We start from the raw sequence: 19562 nt of genomic DNA on the forward strand, positions 1-19562 counted from the left end.
CCAATAGCCTGAAATACCTGGGGAATTACCTCACTCGTAGTTATGAATAATTGTATCCTCGTAATATACCTGGGTTAATCTCAACACTTAAATCAGATCTTGGCCAATGGGGGGAGTGGGAGGGTGTCCAGTCCAAGTTTTGAAACAATAGTTTTGAATGTCAATAGTTCTGACTCAAAAGTGCTGAGAAAAAGTTTTGAATGTATTTCTTTTTATATGGAAGGGCTTATTTTAATTTCCTATTGTAAAATAAGTGTTTTAAAAAAAAAACAGGGTTTTCGGGGGGACCCCCATAAAAAAAAAAAAATCGAAACTTTTTTTCCGGCACTTTTCGAAACTTTGACTTTCGAAAACTGTCACTAGGAATCCATAGGGGGTAGAGCTAAAATCTTTGGCTGGGGAGGATTGCAGCATTCAAAATGTCATTGTTACCGAAGCCATTCGATATTTTTATGGGACTACTGCTTCTGATTCCTAAAAGGGTATTACGAGATTTTCAAATGCAGGTATTCAAACTAATTTGGGCCAAGCGGCTTCCCAGGGTTCCCAGACATACGTTGATGGTGGCTAAGGCAAGGGGGGGCTTAAGGGTGCCCGATTTAGGACGTTTTTTGTATACGGTGCAAATCGCCCCCCTTTTGGATAGTGGAGGCATAGACGGCACACCAAAACACTGGGTAGACATTGAGAGTTCTGTGATTGGTATCCCATTACATGACTGGTGTTGGCATTCCCCGATTGCAAGGAAGGAAAGGTGCCGCCTGTTTTCATCCACTAAGGCGACAAAGGACTATTGGGATAGGACAGTGTGGAAATATGCAGGAACTACCTTCTCTTCTCCACTTATGCGAATTTGAAAATCTCTACACTTTCCCCGGGTCTGCAAGGGAGGAGATTTACCCGGTGGAGAGAAAGTGGCCTGGTGAGAGTGGGTCAGCTGTTCGAAGAAATTTAACTAGTAACCTTTGATAAATGTACACACATGTTTATGGTTAAAAATACAGACAGCATGGTTATATTCAACAGAGGCATCGGAACATAACTGCCAAAGTGGCTATTTAGGCTAAGAGGGAGACCACCCAGTTGGGATATCTGTTCTTAGGAGACCCCCAACCCGGAAAGTGTCTTCGATATATAAAATTCTGAATGCACGCCATTTCAAAATCCTGCATCCTTATATGGCCCGATGGGAGACAGACATGGGAGCCCCGGTTGATTAATTGGCATGGTATAATATTTGGTCAAGAGCTGCCAGATCTAGAAGCATGCAACTAGAAGAAAATAGCTGTAGAATCTTGTATAGGTAGTATATTGCCCCGAGATGCTTCCCAAATTGATTCCTGCATTATGACCCAACTGTTGGCGATGTTTCACATTTGGTGGACGTGTGATCTCCTCAGACCATAGTGGGAAGAAGTGCTTGCTCAGGTTAAACTGCAATAGATTTACCCGCCGAACCACTAGTGATGATATTGGAAGATGAAGACCCAGAAATATTGTATAAGGTAGGGAAAACTTCCTCAGCTTACTTGACCACCTTTTGGTTTCAGTACGGGTGGTAGTAGCGCATAATCGGAAATCTTCACAAACCTTTGATCTAAGAGAATGGTGGGCTAAAATATGGTTTGTAGCAGCAGTGTACAAAATTCAGGCTTCTCGTAAGGGTGAGATGCCCATATATTTTGTTGAATGGGCACTTCATTACTTTTTGTTAGCCGGAATGATTTCCCAGAAGTGCACCACAAACCAAGATATGTCCTTTTTAACGCTAATATAAAAAGTTGAATTGTAACCAGTGATGTACATATTTGGATCCGTACTTGGATCCGTACCTCTTTTCTAATATTGTTCTGTTGTATACATTTTCATTATGTAGCATTTTGTTTTTGAAAGATTGTAGACCAAATTATTGTTTGTAATTTTCTTCTCGGTTGCGTTACTAGATCATTGTGCTGTCTTGACTCGAATGTCTAAGTTTAATAAAAAAAAGAGAATTACAAAAAAAAGAAATGGCTCCCAAGTCATAGAATGCTGTATAAAATGAAAGAGCTTGAAATGACTATAATTTAGTTGTGGTAAGCGTGTACTGTTCATTACCTTTTATAGCATTATTTCTGTTTCTTAGATCAGGAGAAAGATTTAGTGGCTCTGATCCCATACAGTGACCAGCGGCTGAAGCCAAGGCGAACGTAAGTATTTCATTACTTTTAAATCAAAATCTCAAACATCCTCTTGCAATGGCTTGGTAAGGTGGCTTCCGGTGAGTTCATGTGTCAGCTGCAGAGTTATAAGAATAAATGAAGATCATGAGTCTGGCAAACATTAGCAACTTAGATCATATTATTCAATATTTACTGCATAGCTATTAATATTTTCACAGGGTGGTGATGCCTGTTGGTAGTTAGAGAAAGTAATCCCTCTCATGATGGTTGAGAAAAAGGGGTGAGACATTTCTTTGGCAACCATTCTCTTAGCTTACTACTGAGCACCGCCCAGCCGAAATGTCTTCTGAACAAAAGGTTGCTTTGTGTTTATCCCCTTTGCTTCTATACATGGAAATATATTTAAAATGTGATCAGGTCCCTGTGATCGCATCTAACCTTAATAGAAATTGTGCAGGCCTGGGATGAACATTTAGTTTTTTCTTGTTCCATGAGTAACATTCCATGTGGGGATCCCTGGCCATTAAAACATCTTTACAGGGAATCTCATTGCTGTGGGAATCAAAGGAATTGGAGATGTTTGGGACAGTGATCCTATTCACATCTTTTAACTTGACAACTTAAAAGTATACATTAAAGAATCAGATTGGGAGTTTGGCAGATATAAGAGTTTATGGGTATTGTTCAACTATTTGGCTGTACTGACCACCACAGTTCTCTCTGACATACCTTCAATTTATCCACTAATGAGTTTGACGGTGGTGTCGGCGAAAGTCCAACAGAAACCGTGCACTCAAGAATTAGGCATACTGGAACTCCCTAACCACTATTGCTCAATCAATAATGGATTTAAGGCAGGCAAATATGATTTACTATACAATGATTGAGTAACTCATATTAAAGTGTACAAATTGTGCTATAATTTTGAGCGCTATGTTCTAATGTTTTTAATATAACTTAACTAGGTATTTGGCAGTGTGATAAATCCTATGGACTCCTCACTTATTCCCTGCCTAAAGTCTCCTCCCAGGTGGCCAGAGAAAGGCAGACTCTTTCTGGTCCTTACCTTGGGGCTGGTGTTCTGCGGGAGGATTACCTGGGAGGAGAAAAGGCCCAGGGGAATGAGAGGGATCAGTGGGATGAGACACAGTATTTGTCTTCCTTTAATGCCAAAATGTGTAATGGCTTGTTGCAATAACCATCTTGCTGTTTCACAAGGTACACATATAAATAGGGGCGAAAACAATCACAAACCCCTAGACCTTGGGAGAAATCAAAACCCTTCTAAAATGCAGGAGACCTGTAAAGTTGAAGACCTCCCTAACAACCAAAGGTGCAGTGAAAGGACATTGTGAATAACACCAGCTAAAAAGAATTGCCTTTGCCTTTGCAATCAAGGCTAATGGTTAATTATCAAAGTGTTCGTTTAAAGATTGTTCTAAGGAACAAAATGGCTTATTGTTAAACGGAAATAAGAAAATCACATTTTTTCATTAGGGCCTTCAAGTCCCATAATTCCGTAAGTACTGGGACGAAGAAGAGGGCTGAAAAGGCACCATGTTGCAGGAGTAGTCAGCTCATTAATGCAGAGGACCCACACCTGAGGGAGACAGAGAGGCTTAAAAGGCCCCCTCAGGTGCAGTCCATGGGGAAGGAGGAGTTGTTGTTGGTGCAGAGCAGAAGCAGCGTGGCTCGTTCTGACAGCCCAGGCAGGAGCTGGAGGAGAGGGAAGACGCCGGGGCCACTGTATGGCAGATAGCAGCTGCCGGCCCAGATACGGTCTGCCTATCCAGAAATCTGAAGTGCAGAGGTTGCGCAGCGGGAAGCGTGCAGGAGGCTGTCTCAGGTGGCTGGCATGCACCAGAGAGCCTCTGCAGCAAGAGAAGCTCCATTTGGAAGTGACATTCGCAAAGCTGAACGGCTAGAAGCAGTTTGCCGGGTCGCGAGCAGCCAAAACAGCAGAAGTCCTGAGAGTGGCGAGGGGAATGGAGGCACATGTCTGACCCGGTGAGTTCACAAGTTGTCAGTGACCCAGGGCACTCCATTCCTGCTCGCGTAATGAAAGCAGGCATTCGGCTGAGTGAGAAACGCTCATGTAGAAGTACAGGGAATGGTTTTGAATACTGAACATTTGCAGAGCAGAAGAAGCAGCACTCGTGTGTGTGTGTGTGTGTGTGTGTGTGTGTGTGTGTGAGTGAAAGTGATTCCCCATTGTATTTTGAATACCGAACTAGGGAAGAGTAGCAAAGCCTTATTCTAACAAAGACAAAAGCTGTAACCTTACAAGTGTGAGTTTGTGGTAAACCCAGCAACCAGATGGGGTGACTTTGTTGAGAGTTAATACTTGTAAGCTTTGCTCAAGCCAAGAGCGACTAAGACCAAGGCCAACACAGCCTAACAAATATTGCCAACAACTAAAGGGGGCTAATGCAGAGTTTATATGCTCTAGAACGTGTTGCCCATTCTGTGTAAAACATATGCCAAAAGCTTGGAGAAACATACATTACCAAAACCAAGGCAGAAGCAGGAAGAGACCTTATCCCTATCGGTTTTTGGTTACTTATGTAGTGGAAAAACGAGATTAGCAAAAGGCTCCCCTGCTCCAGAAGGAGAGGAGCATCATTAATTAAATTAAAGAGTATTAAAGGGCACCAATGTGAATCTTGTTTTCCCTGAAAAGTTGAAAGTTTTGAAGCTGAAATTTGTTGAATGTTGTGAAGCTGATGTGGACCTCATGTCAGTTGATCTTAACCACAAAAGCACCTTGTTGTGTAACGCTGTTCGGGCACAGAAGCATACCCGGATGGCAAACCTTTGGAGATTGTAGACCTGACATGGAAGTAGGCCAGGTGGAAGTTGAAGGAGTGCTACAAGGTGGTCATGACAGACATTTTATGGTGTTGTGGCATTCAAGGAAGAGCCGTGCAAGGCTGTTGTGAAGAAGTTGTATTTCTTTTAGTTATCAGGGTGGCAAATCATCCTGATCAAGACAATCATTGTTGCTATTGAGGAGCTAGTGAGGAACTGAGAATTTATTTAAAGAAGAAGAACCTGTTATCTTCTATCTTGGAACCTTCTGTTGATCATTTGAAGTTGCATCGAACTATATTGGAACTTTGTTGCAAACCAGGATTTCCTTGTGTTCTTTGTTTGAACTGCAAAGCAGAATTACGTTTAAACCTGGGGAAGAGTAGTTCGACCAGATTATGAAGAGAGACTGTGGTTACATTGTGAATACAATCATTATTGTTTTGAACTGCCATGCATTTCCTTATTCATTTGTTTTATGTATAAGTGTGAGGGACAGCTATCCTTTGTGAGTGTTTCCTTTTAGTTTATTTTATGCAGGCAAATCATCGTCAGTGTAGGGATAGTGGGGCCTTTATCCAATCTATCTAAAATGGCATTTGTTGCGAAAACTTCCCATTGTGGTCCGCCTCACATTTCTGACCCCTGTAAGCAGTTTCCATCCAATAACGACCATCTCCTATGTTGCCTATGGTTCCAGAGCTGGGACATCCTTACATCATCAAGGTGGTTTGAGCAATCGGCCAACTAAGGGGGTATTATTTAACATCCATTCAGCAGAGATCCACAACCGGGTTATCCATTACTTACCTGGTGCCTTCTACATTCTGAAGACCTGGTTTATGAAAATCAATAGGAAATTGTCTAGGTCCACTATGCCATCACTAGCCACAAATAGGAAGGATCAAACTGAGTGGTGGAGTAGTTATAATATATATACGGTCATTCGAAACACAAAATGTCACATATACTGCCCCAGTCGGCTCTGCAATTCCTTTGTGTCCCATCGCCCTCCCAACCTACCCCTCTGTAGAATTTCCCATGCTATTACAGCTTTCGTTCCAATAAGGCTCAGTACAGTCAGGCCCGCATTATGGGCATCTCTGCTACACGATGAGGGAAAAACAGAACTGAGGCAACGGGCTGCGTACGTGCTACTTATAACATCCGATGACGTCACCCTCGACAGAGGCCTTCGAGGGACATCGACTCGACACAGGGAGCCCTCTGATGAACAATTTCCGAAGCAGCCGAAGCTGGACCCTACATGTCATAGATGAGGAATACGTTGGAGGAACATCCAGGCGAAAGAACATTACCAGGGTTATGTAACTTCTTGTTTTTCTCAGTTCAGTCATTTGCCATGGATCTTGTACTGTCATGCTGTGTCTATGGTTTCTATCCAGTCTTTGTCAAGTAATTTGTGCATTACCAAGTCCAGATTCTCAGCGAGAACTTTTTATGTGGTGCATAACAGCTTCATCCTGCTTTGGCACATATCACTCCATTCTTTTAGTATTGTCTCCTTTTTCTCTTCTATTGAACATTTAAGGGTAGAGAATCCACCATCAACAGGAGACAAGAGGCACCTACGATAAAAGGAGAGGGATTTCCATATTGTTATTGCGTACATTGAGTTCAAGCCAAATTCCTTTCTATTTATGGCTATTGGAGTGCAGTTTGGGAGGTTGAAGACGTATCTTCAAAATTGACCTTCCAACCTAGACCATACTTGCCAAGATAGAGAAAGGGAGGCTTCAGCCCCATAGATCAAAATAGGTAGCACTTTTATCCTGTAGAATTTAACACTAGGATGATCTAGAACTCGCAATATCGAAACCTAATAATTTTAGCTTGGACCACCAGAGTCTTTGTTTTGCATCTTAGACTCAAAATTCTACGGGAGTCCATTATGCTTTTATGAATTGTCTGACCCAAGTACGTCATTGATTTTACTTCCAGGCTGTTCTCGCCTTCCATTATCCACCCTTTGTGTTTTGGTCTTCTTCCACCTGTTCTGCCCAGGGTCCACATTCTGGATTTCGAGGCATTTATCCGCAGCCCATTTGTTTTTACGTGTGTGGATAAAGCATCTAGTTAGCGCTGCAGGCCGATCTCTGTTTGATCCATGATTATTAAGTTGTCTGCATACAACAGTCTGTTCACTGCGGTTCCTGACAGTCTTGGTGGAAAGCATTTTATGCCTGCAAAGGCATTTTCCATGTCTAACCCATACAAGTAAAAAATTGCTGGTGCCAGGCGACAACCTTGCTTCAGGCCTATAGTTGTTAAAATTGGGTCCGTGGTTGTTCAATCTGACTTGTAGTTTGGTGTTAGTGTGGAGGGCCCTGATACCTTCTCGTAGGTCTTGCGGGCAGCCCCAGGCTTCCATTTTTGCCCACAAGATGGAACGGTTAACCAAGTCAGATACCTTTGATAAGTCTGTGGGGGCCAAGTAAATTAGGTTTCCTTAGGTCGAAATAGCTCTTATCTTGAAGTAATTGAGAACAGATTTAGAGATTTACCTGTCCCATTAACGAATACAGCTTGCCAGCGGTCAAAATGGTGCTTTGTGACACTCCACTCATTAATTTTTTTAATACCAATGTTGCAAACGTTTTACCCATCACGTCAAGAAGGGCTGTAGGCCGGTAATTCATAGGTACCAGTCTATCGCTCTTCTTGAAAATTGGCACTATGATCGATGTTAGCCATGAAGGAGGGATCTTTGTGCTGTTTGATGTTTTCAAACAGGTGGTGCATTAAGTTTGCCCAAAATTCCAGATTTTCCTTCAGTATAGCGATCGACAGCCCATCCGTCCCCGCCGCTCTTGAGCTACTAGCCTTTTTAGTTGGTCCAAGGATGTCTTCCTCTTGTGTTTCGAAGGTCTATGATGTCAACCTCTCGTCTCTTTCTACCGCTTCTGTTTCTGCTTGACTTTGAAAGAGTGAACTGAAGTGGGTTAACCATGCACTAGGGGCAATCGGGTTTGCCATTATTGCTTGCTGAGGGGCACCTAGTGCTTTCAAAATCCTCCACATTTCTGCAGAGTTTTTAGAGTTCACTGGTTTGAACATATGTTCAGCGTTTTGTTGGATTAATATACATTTGACTCGTCACCCAGTTTTTGTAGTTGACTTTGCCACGTTTGAGTTGCTCCAGAGAGATCGCAGTCTGCTGCTTTCTTTGCTTATTAACAAGCGTGTTTAGCTGACATTTTTTTTCTTTTTTGCAACTCTGCATCGTCCTTGTGGCAATGGAAGAAAGGGTGTTTCCCACTCGTGCCATGCTTTTCACGATATATGACCATGTATCTGGGATAGTCAAGAGAGTCTAGCGCGGAGACCTTGTTGATCTTAGTTTTTAGTGAATTGATGTTTCCTCAGGTCATTCTTAATCTGTTCCTACCAGCATTGATTGCCATAGGCTCTTTCTGAGTGCCACGATCCACCTGGGTTCTGCCAAGAAGTGACATCCTCAATATGTTACAATCTCAGAATACTGTGTGGATCACTTCCCAGCTCATGAGGTTTCCTCTGATGTTGTCTGAAATAATTATATAATCCAGATTCTGCGAATCCTTTCCCCTTTTCCAAGTTGATTTGGATAGTATGTCCCATTTTATGGAGCCATTGATGATTTGAATACTTCTGTGGCATGGTTCTTTTCTCCATTTGAGGCCCCTTTTGAAGCAGTGAATATTAAGATCACCACACACTATGATGTCTAAGTGGTGCCAGTTAACTCTATTCATTCATCTATTTCTCTCATAACCCTTTGTACAAAACCATTCACGTACCGAGACTTTGTGTTCCAGTACAAGTTGCAAATCAGTATTGTTCTCTGTATCCGGTTCTTTTGAACTTGCTCCTAAAGACGTATGGACTGGATTAGTGGAGAGATGTTTGTTGAAAGAAGGTTTAAATTACATGCATCATTGATGACCGTTAATAATCCCGCCATTGGACGACCTACCTGGCCTTTTGTAGCTGGGTTTCAAACAAATGTTTATATCCCCTGGTGTTCCAAATTCCAAAAAACAAAGTGGGGGGGGGGCCTGTTCTCTCTTAAGATTGGGGCATGAGTTCTGTGCCAGGGCCCCTGCTATCCATACCCATCTTTCTTCTTCTTCGGCCATATGCCGGCTGTACCTTGACTCTCCAGAGTCCCTCTTAGTCTTATTTTCTACTGCGATGCTGAGGCGTGGAAACATATCCTCCAGTGAGGTAGTGAAGGAAATGTTCTGGTGTCCACTGAATCCTTGTCCGCTGTTCACGTTGGGTTTCAGATGGAATTTCTTTGTTGATACTGTGTTCTGGTAAGTGTGTTGTCGTTTTTGTGCTCTCCTCAAGTACACCCTGCTGCTTGAGTGAAAACCCCATTGGTGTTAATTTGGTTGTTTCATTCAGAAGGGGCTGCAGATGGTAAGGTGATGACAAGTGAATGGTCACATTGTCTTTTCTTGATGCCTCAGGAAATTCTATTAATTTTAAAATAGTAGATCTTTTACCCCTTAAAGAAGGGAGGCTGTGAAAGAGGAGAAGCACGTTCGCTCTGTTAAGATTAAGCACATCCTCTACTCTTAGCATTCTTTCCAATTGAATACTACTTATGTCCCCCTCTTTATGCTTAGATTGGGGTAGTGAGGGTTTGTGCTGTCTGGCTTCTATGCGCACATCCTTGTGGTGCAAAGCTGTCACTGTCTCCTGATCATAGTTTATCCCGTTTGGTGAGTTATATATAGCTCTCCGCTTTTCTGCCAAGATGCGGAATGCACTCCTTACATCCCCTTGTGAAACATCTTGTTGCTTGATCACGGTCTGCGCCTCTTGTTGGTCATGAATGAAGTTAGTTTCCATATGCCAATGTTCGTCACCTTCATCGTCTTCAATTGTTGCTTCACTAAATTGGTCATTACTGTCTGTGCTGGCTTGTCTGGCCGGATTGGATTTGTTTTCCGGTTCACTGGCCTGATGTGACGTCCATCTCTGAATCGTAGGAGTACGTAGAAAGATTTATTAGCACTTCGATCTCCTCTTCTTCTCTGCGTTGCTTTGTCAATGTGTTGTTGCTTTTAGGGGCTATGACCTGCTGGATTACAGTTTGTGTTAAGTGGTCATCTTCCTCGTCTGCCATAGCAACTTTTCTCAATGACCGTTTGCTTTTTCGTGATTTGCCTCGAGTTATGGTATCATTACAGGCATCACGGAATGTCATCTTAATTGCTCTAGGACTCGTCTCTTTGAGGTTCATGATCTTGGTTTTTAACCTACTACTAGGTTACTTTGTAACCTTACTTACTTCCAGGTTTCTTTCCAGCAGTAAGGCTTTTAGGGCCTCCCTTTTAGTCTGCAGAGATTCTTCCTCACTCACTGTTTTGCCGTCCTTTTAAAATAATTTTGTAAAGATCTCATAATTCTTCTTCTTTTTGAGTGAGAGTGAGACTTAAGAGTTCAGTGCAGCTGCTTCCAGTTGAGGCTGTAAACTCCTTTCCTTCTGCTTCTCCTGTGTGTTCTCTACCCAATGACCAGGGTTTGCGCAGACATGAAGTCATCCGCCGTGTCACTTGTTTGACTGGCTATGGTTATCATTTTTGGCCTGTTGTCTGGGCTTCTGATATTTTTTTCCACAGGTCCCTTCTGGGCGTAAGAGCTGTCGTTCGTTCCCAGCTCTTCTTCACCCCTTACTTGCACCCTCGCTCCCAGTTCTCCATCATGAAGGGTGGGGGGAGCTTTTTGCTGGCTTAGAAGTATTGACTTATCGCAGTCTCTGTCCCGAATTATGTGATCAATGATGCTTCAAAAAATGTTTGTGGTTTGCTCAGCGTTCTTGTTGATGTTCCCTTGCAAAGCTGAAATGAATCCCTCCACAAAAACATTTTTGAGTGTAACATTGCAATTACAGTTGCTTGGTCTTCAAGCTGTTCCGCTATACTTTCGTATAGCTTTGTGAAGGGAGCCATAGTTATGGACAAAGTCGCTATCATGTTTGGGTCCAATCCATGCTGGGGGTGATGTCTGCTTTCCTTTTGAGAGGCTGCCTGATCTTCAATTTGTGAGGCAGCCAGATCTAATAGCATGTCTTCGTCTGACGGCATTCCCTCATTCAGGGTTCGTCTAGCCTCCACTTCAGATTCAAGTCTTCGCCGTTTGCATGCAGAGTCTGCCAGGGTTCTCATCGTTCCCCTAGTCTCTCCTTATATGCGTTTATTTTTTAGACAAAGTCTCTTGTTCTGCTAGGTGTGTTCTATTGTGCTCTTTTACCAAAGCGTGGGCTCCCTGTACCCTATTTTCTGACATTGTAGATTGATCTACAGAGGTAAGGTCCAGCACACTATCCCTGCTGAATGTTGCCACTGGCAACCTTTTTTCCCTGTCTCCTGTACCCCCTTTTAAGATATCATTGTTACAGAAAGGGAGCCGTTCCAGCTCCTGGGTGTGGCAGGCTTTCCTACTTGCTTGAGGTTCTTCGTTCTCATCCCCCATGTGAGTTCCTGGTTATGGGGGTTTATCTCTTCGGTTGTTATGTTACCCCTTTGCCCTGTACTCCGTTGGTAGATTCTAGTGGATTGGGAGGAGAAACACGATTGTAGAAAAAGAGTTGTTTCGCTTGGTTAATAATGGGGTTGAAGCCTCTGGGTTTCCAAGAGGTCTGGTCCCTTGTTCATAGGATTTTTGCCTGAGGCTTTTACGCCAAAGGTATATATTTGGAGATCTTCTATGCTCGATTCTCCCTTGTGGTTCGATACATCAAGTGTCCCCTTTTCAGCCAACGTATGCGGTTGAAGAGAACACTCCTCCTCTGCCAATGAAGTCGTTACTTCTGTTGGGCTTCCGGGGTGCAGATGTTTAGGATTATCGTAACACAATTGGATTCAAGTAATTTCTATTTACACATTACTTCTTTTGCGGAATGGATCCATATTTTAAAATTCCCATTTTTCTATTCCTTCAGGATTCTGTGCAATGTAGATTTTTGTCGTTGTTTTCCGGGTAAACATTACATTTTTATTTCGGTTTCTTGGAATGCAACTTTTTTAAATAAAAACAAAGATTGTACTCGAATGCTTCTCGACTCAGGACAATATATAATTCGAAAAAGCAGGATTGTGATTCACGTGTGTTCTTACACTGAATATTTAGGAACAAAGTTTCGGAGTATTGGACCAATGTTGATCAAAAAAGCAAAAACTCCTATTCCTTGGGATTCGGAAAACTATATCTGATTGTAGGTTCCGTTGTTCAAGTTCTTTTGTAATACTAGATCCCTTCTAGTGTTTTAAGAAGGGGATCAAGTGTGGCCTGGCTCCTGGATCTCACTCCATCTTATTTTTACAGTCCGGGCACACAAACAGCCGACTGGTTTCAGTGGTGAACAGGTTGGTAGGACCACTTTCTTCAGGGCTAAAGGAAACCACACCGATTTGTGTGTGGTCAAATTGCTTCTGGGGTCGAGATGAATCTAGGATAGTCAATAGGAGGCCACCCTGTATGTTGAGAGAGCGGGACATGAGGTATGGATGGGAAGACAAAGGCAAGCTCCAGTTAGAAACAGATATACATAGTCCCATCAAAAGTGGAATACCAGAAATGGTTCTAAGTCTTACCCATTAGGAGGTGAGAGCTCCCATGTAGAATGGTCCTTAGTTGACACACGCATGATACTTGCAGACTTATTTTGCAATGTCGTGTATATTTTCATGCAATCCTTCGGAACCTACAGACAAAACATAATTTCTATAAGTTCCTGCGAGAGATGCACATTTTGGGAATTGAACAACATGCTCTCTGGCATGTGACATACTTTCAACACCATTTAAAAACACTAGCTAGGTAGTTAAAAGGGGCGGTCGACTCTGAGGGTTCGACCTATGGAGACCCATCAGACAAAGGGCTGGTGAAGAACATTACCATAAAGCAGTAACAATATATCTATATTGTGCCTCTAGGGGTGCGGGGAAATTGTAAATGGCAAATCTAGTTGGCCCATTAAAAGAGAGTGCATACTCCTATTCCAGGAAATTTAGACAGAGAACCCTAAAGAAAACTCAGGGCTCTGGCAGGGCATTGTTCTCAACGCGTTCTCTTATCTATGCGCGGGAGGCTGTAGTCCATTCAGATAAGGATCAAAGCCGAATATGGTTAAAAACAGGTTAATGCAAGAGCGAAGTCGACAAAAAGGGGGAGAGAGAGAAACCACGCGCCTTGTGCGCGGTGCATAAATGAAGTCGCTCGTTAATGCAGGCTCGGCAGTGAACGAAGTTGCATCTGTGCTACGTTTTGCTGAATTGGACGCTTACCTCGGGGTTCGTCTTGCTGCCTGGTAAATCATGATTCGGGTCTGAGAATCCTGTAGGATACGTGTCTATTTGGGCTCGCGGTCACGTGATGGATGACGTTAATGACCGTAATGCCGTAAATGTCAGCAAAACTGAGGAGGAAGAAACGGGATCAGTGCAGCTACTGCAGAGGGCGGACATGTTGGTGTGGTCTAACGGTACACGACTCGGTGTGTGTACTACCTTTCCGAAGTTGCCTGAAATATGACAACTGGCGTGTTACCAAACTTTTGCCGCATGTACAAATGTACAAATTCTAGTATATATAATATTATGGGTCCTATTGCTTATTACCAACAATCCAAATCACTAGGGTATAAAACGTTAAGCACAACCTAATATTCTCTTGGAGGAAAATGTCAGCTTGTTATGTATTGACATCAATTCATAGGGGGCAAAAGTAAGGAAGGTCTGAGGTGAATCATAACGTGTGACTCCATGCCTCGTGGGGTCACATATTAGGTGGCGCTGGCTGGCAAGGCTGAGGTTGGCAAAGTACATGTACAATGAAAAATGAATAATGAACATTGAAAATACCGAAAGAGGCTGTGTTGTCATTGCTATAGTTTAGCAAAAAAATCTACCACTGGAGTCATTATAGAGGACATGCTAGGCTGCGGGATAGTTGGTTTTCCCCTATATTGATGGCAAAGGAGAAAAAATCTTATCTATAGATAGGGTCACAGAGAAATGCACAAAGATCCATATTGAAGCTGTACAAATGATGATGCACAAAGAGTAAAAAAGAGAAAAGGAGAGGTAGAAAAGAGACAGGCGTCATTAACACTTTCAAAAATGCACAGAAAGCTCAAGGCAAATGCAGGAAAGATTACAGAGTTGCGAGGGTTTGCCAACACATGGATTCATTCAGGCCTTTCATATCTGATCTGAGTCTATATATCCACATTTGTTCACGTCTGAGTAGTAAGTTGTGGATATTGCTTCCTCTTGTTGGGATCTTCACCTTCTCAAGGATTATCCATTGTATTTCTGTCGGCTGTGTTTCTTTTCTAAGTAATGTTCCACCATTGTGCTGCAATTTTTTTGGTCCGTATACAGGAGTGGTGCTCTGCCAGCCTTACTCTAATGGGACGAGTAGTCATACCCACATATCTTAGGGCACATTGGCACGTGATAAGATAAATGACATTCCTATTATTGCAGTTGTCATGTCTTTTTGCCTCCAAGGCGAGTGCCATCCGATGTCTATGGTCTTAGTTCTTATCGTCCCGGGGCAGGCACTACATGACGCACACGGGGCTTGTCCTGTCGGTTTCTCTTGATTCCATAATGTCTCTGGAACGGAAGTTTTTTTTCTCCTTTTAGGTGTGTATTAGTGAGTCCCTCAGGTTCTTGCTCCTTTTATCGCAAATCTTGGCGGGGCCAGATTGGTTTCGCCTAAATTCAGGATTGGCCAAAGTTTTAGAACTTCTCTTTTTATTTTGTTTGTAAGGGGAGAATAAGTGAGCATTGCAGTTATCTTATCTTTTGAGTTCTTTTGTTTTTCATGCTGCTCCAGTGCGCTTTCGCGTGGTATATTGCGTCCTCTCTTTTTATACTGTTTTATGGTCCATCTCGCGTATCCTCTTTTCTTCAGTATATTGGCCAGTTGTTCTGATTGTCTTTCAAAGCCAAAGGTATTGGAGCAATTTCTTCTGTACCTTAGGAATTAACCAAAAGGTAGGTTGTTTTTGAGGCTTGCTGGGTGGAAGCCCGAGACGTTTAACAAAGAATTCCTATCTGTAGGCTTGTTGAATACTAAAGTTGTTATCATGTTGTTACGTACTTCGAGTTGCAGGTCTAGAAAATGTATCTGAGATGTATTATGTGTTTCTGTGAAGGTCAGGTCACTGTTTCGTTCATTAAGCCAGGCCATGAATGTTGTTAGATCTAATTATGTGCCTTTGAAGATCATCAGGACATAGTCTATGTAGCGTTTCCAGAGTTCTATTTGGAGTTTCCACTGGTTTGTGTCGGGGCATATAGTGTCTTCTTCAAAGGCAGCCACATATAGGTTGGCGAGGCTTGGTGCGAAGGTCGCACCCGTGGCCATCCTAGATGTTTGCTCAAAGAACGTTTGTTCATACAGAAAGTCATTTTTTGTAAGTCCTATTTCCGCCAACTATTTCCGCCAACTGCATGACTAAATTGACTGGAGTGTCTAGAGGTGGATCCAAATTTCTCAGAGTTTTATCAATGACTTCAAGGGTCGCCATCTGGGGAATACGAGTATACAATGATTCAATGTCCAGAGTTACTAATGTATGAGTTTCAGAATTGAAACTACGATCCTTTAAAAGTAGGAGTGCCGTTGTTGTGTCCTTTAGATACGATTGCATTTTGCACACTCTTGGTCTCAAAAAGAAGTCCACAAATTCTGATAGAGGTTCCAGGACAGATCCTATACTTGACACAATTGGTCTTCCCAGGATCGGTGTTCTCCCTTTATGGACTTTTGGCAGGGCATTAAATCCCGATCTCCTCTGTGTTTTTGGAGTCAGGAATTCAAATTCCTTTAGACTAATATGACCTTCAGATATGGCTTCTTCCAGAACTGGTAGGATCAGTTTCTGAATTTCCTCAGTGGGTTCTTTACCCAATTGCCTATAACTTGTTAGGTCTTCAAGCAGGGTAAGGACCATTTTATTGTAGTCCTCTGTATCTTGAATGACGGTTGCCCCGCCCTTATCCGCCGGTTTGATGGTAATTTGGTCATTATTTGCCAAGGCTCAGAGGGCTATTTTCTCTTTTTTGGTAAAGTTGTGAAAGGTTTGGTGTTGTTCCTTTTCAAGTTTTTCAATACTTTTGAAGAGCGATTTTTTCGATTGTAATAGATTCCAGAGAGATCCCATTAGGCGGTGCGTAAAAAGTAGACTTATTTCTCAGATTTGTGGCACTCTTCTCAACCCTATCCTCGGTTCCTGTAGTTGGAAGGGTACTGAAACATTGTTTTAGTCTTATCTTGCAGATAAGTTGAGCTGCCTCAATCCTTGTTTGAAAAGGGTCATGTTGTGAAGTGAAGTGGGTACAAACGAAAGGCCCTTTTCCAAAAGTGTCTGTTGCTCCTGTGTGAGAATGACTTTTGAGAGATTCATAACTAACACGTTTTCACAAGGTGGGACTCTGTGTTGTTGATAGTTGTCTTGTATGATTCTGTCTATTTTCAGAGATGTTCCTGTTTGGTCGTCTTTTGCTTGACGGGTCACTATCCACCGCCAGGTCACTGTTTTCGTTATTATGGAGGCGCACCTACCCATCCCCGTCCCCTGCTGCGTGTGACTCGCGGTGACTGATTCTGCCATTGGGTGTTCCACTGTGCTCTCCCCTTGTTCCTTGTTTTGCCTTGGCCTCGATGAAAAAACTGTGGGGCTGTAGGGGCATTGCTGTTAGGCATGTTGTTTGAAGTGCCACCGGTTGTTGTCAGACTTTGGTTGCTTCCACTGGAGCTGCCGCTCGAAAAAGTCCAATTGGATGGTCTTGGACGTGGTTGTATCCGTTTCCTGTTATATTGATTGTATTGTTGGCAAGTTTGTGCAGATGTTTGGCTCTGGTCCTCATAGTAAGCTAAGCGTCTGTTATATATGGGTATATTTTTTCTTGTGTGAAGCTTGCAAGGTCCTTCCTTAACTTGCCCACTTTCTTGTTTAGATTAAACTCTTTAAAGTCTTTCATTGTGGCGTTGAGTTCTTCGGTGCCCTTTTTGTAACTAGCAATGACTGTGGATGTTTTTAAGGTATCCTGTTTTTCTTGTATTTCCTTCATCGTTTTCTCTGATACTGTCTTTGCCATACTTATAATAAGAACCAGCCAGTCTCTCGTACATTTGTTCGATATAAACAACCAATCCTTCCTGAATTATACCTGTTCCAAGAAAATTCGAGATTCAGTTCTGATTCAGTCCCATCGAGGCCGCATGTGCTCGTAGGTATCCAGTCATTATTGTGCCATGCATTTCTGTTCCGTCAGTTGTTTCTTCAGGATTTTGAGTTCATTCCACTCGTTGCCACTGCTTCCCTAGGGTTGACGGGTTGGCCAATATGTTTTCTAAGTCCTCCGCAAAGGCCAGGTACCTGGCTTCTGTCATCTTGGTAGATACTGCTGGGTCTCGATGGTGTTTATTGATTTTTAGGAAAAATGTCCTTGGGACACCCACAGGTCTGATGTGTTCTGGTTAGCTAGTGTGAGAGAAATGCTATATTTAGCATTGCTTCACAGCCACTGGCTGTACGAAGAATGAGTTATCCACAAAATTGGAACCAGGAAAGGGATTCTAATACTCGAATCTTGGATTACCCAGCGTTTCTTCTGGGTGAGGCGGGTCATTAGTGATGGGCACACTCTCATTTTCTAAGATGTTCAGGGGGGAACCGGTTTTTGCGATAATTTCCACCCTTGTGTCTATTGGGCAATATGAGGGCGATGCCATGACCGATTTTATAAATAGGGTATAGAATGTAGGTGTGTGTACATTGCACAAGGTGCCCGTCCCTCTGGTTGAAGCCGTAATCAAGAAGATCCATGGAAAATTTCTGCATTCGCCGCATTAAAGCTTCTAAGGCTACTAGGGCATGTATTTTTGATTGTTTTCTCACTCTAGGGTATCTGTGTTTTAGAGGCAGGGCACTGTGCCTCGTGTAATGAGTGCTGTCAGCTGACTTGGTCTATCCGTCACCGTGGATCAAAGGGCTGAGCCCGACAGTCTCCCCAGACAGGCGTCGGCAAAAAAATTACTAGCCTTTTAGAAGAAGACAAGGTCAGATTTTCAGTAAGAATTTTTTTGTTTTATTTCTGTCTTTATCCGTCGCCGTTACGGTGGATCAAAGGGCCGGGCCCCGCAGTCTTCACAAGGCGAAACACATGGAATGTCTGGCCTTGATAGGCTTTACTTTCCTTCTTGAGATCTTGTTCGCATGGATTGCGTGGAATGTGTGTGTAAAAAATGTTGTTTTGAATTCGAGTGGGGTACGAGCGCGTCTTCTCTGAGGTCCAGAGGCTTAGATTTTCAAAGTGCTACGTCAGATCACCGGGGAAAAGCTTAACTTGATTATAAGCCTCGCAAAGTCTTGTGGTGGTGTCCGCACCCTGTCAACACCCGGTTTGATAGTTTAAGCATGCAGCAGACAGTCTAGAGTTAAAACTGAACAGTTTGCACAATTAACACAACTGCCACACCCACACAGTAACACACTAGCTACCAAACCGGTTGTGGCTCCAAGACCGTCCACACAGAGGTAGCTGGCAGTGAGGTTTTAAGTCGATGTTTTTTTTAATTTTATCTCCCGCTCACCTGAGGAGTGCAGACTGCTTAGTCTTCACTTTGCCCCCACTTTGCGGCCGTTTCATGGTCCTGCAAGCTTTTGAAGGTGGCTACGTTGGTGGGTGGTGGAGCCTGTCTCACTTGCACAGCGTCCCCCCTGAATTCTTAAAGGCCCAGGAAACTTGGCACACATTGAACCAGCAGCAGCGTTCCGCTTACTCAAACTCATTCCAGATACTAGAATGGTGCTAAAGAGAGCGGCGACTGCGGACTGCTTAGTCTTCACTTTGCCTCACATTTCTGACCCATTTAAGCAGTCTCAATCCAATAAGGACCCTCTCCTATGTTGCCTAAGGTTGTTTCCAGACCCAGGACACCCTTACATCATCAAGGTGGTTTAAGCAATCGCCCACCTAAGGGGGTATTATTTAACATCCATTCAGCAGAGATCCACCACCTGGTTATCCATTACTTACCTGACACCTTCTACATTCTGTAGACCTGGTTTATGAAAATCAATACTTGGCCTAAAGGAAATTGTCTATGTCCACCATGCCATCACTACCAACAAATTGGAAGGACCAAAGTGAGTGGAGCAGTAGTTATATATAAAAGGTCGTTCCAAACACAAGGTATCACATATATGCCTCAATCGGCTCTGCAATTCCTTTGTGTCCAATATTTTATGTCCTCACAGAATCTTGCAATATGTTAAATGTTCACAGGCACTAGGACCTCCTTTACTGCTATCTTAAACACTATTGTGTTATCTTGTTTGAATCTAGTACTGGGAGATCTCACCTGTTAGCTTGAGGTCGATTGCACAGCCAATGTTCAACATTGCCTGGAGGCCATGAAAGAGCTTGGCCTAACCCAACACATCCTCAGGCCTGCCCATAACAACAGTCGCATCTTGGACTGCATCCTTCCCTTTAAACAGATGATCCCAGTGGGTCAAACCCTCCCTCTCATTTTGTCCGAACACTTTGTAGTTCC

The 19562-nt window shown here is 43.0% G+C and overlaps 1 protein-coding gene across 1 annotated transcript in view; it reads left to right on the top strand.

Moving 5' to 3' along the window:
- TMEM106A (transmembrane protein 106A) overlaps positions 1–19562 on the top strand; it is a 254513-nt gene that overhangs the window by 79840 nt on the left and 155111 nt on the right. The window contains exon 3 of the mRNA XM_069634207.1: positions 2126–2189. Within this exon, the coding sequence (XP_069490308.1) occupies positions 2126–2189 (64 nt within the window). The remainder of the gene's footprint in view (positions 1–2125; positions 2190–19562) is intronic.

This window comes from Ambystoma mexicanum, chromosome 13 (genome assembly GCF_040938575.1).
Source record: "Ambystoma mexicanum isolate Mex_15411 chromosome 13, UKY_AmexF1_1, whole genome shotgun sequence".
Classification (NCBI taxonomy): domain Eukaryota; kingdom Metazoa; phylum Chordata; class Amphibia; order Caudata; family Ambystomatidae; genus Ambystoma; species Ambystoma mexicanum.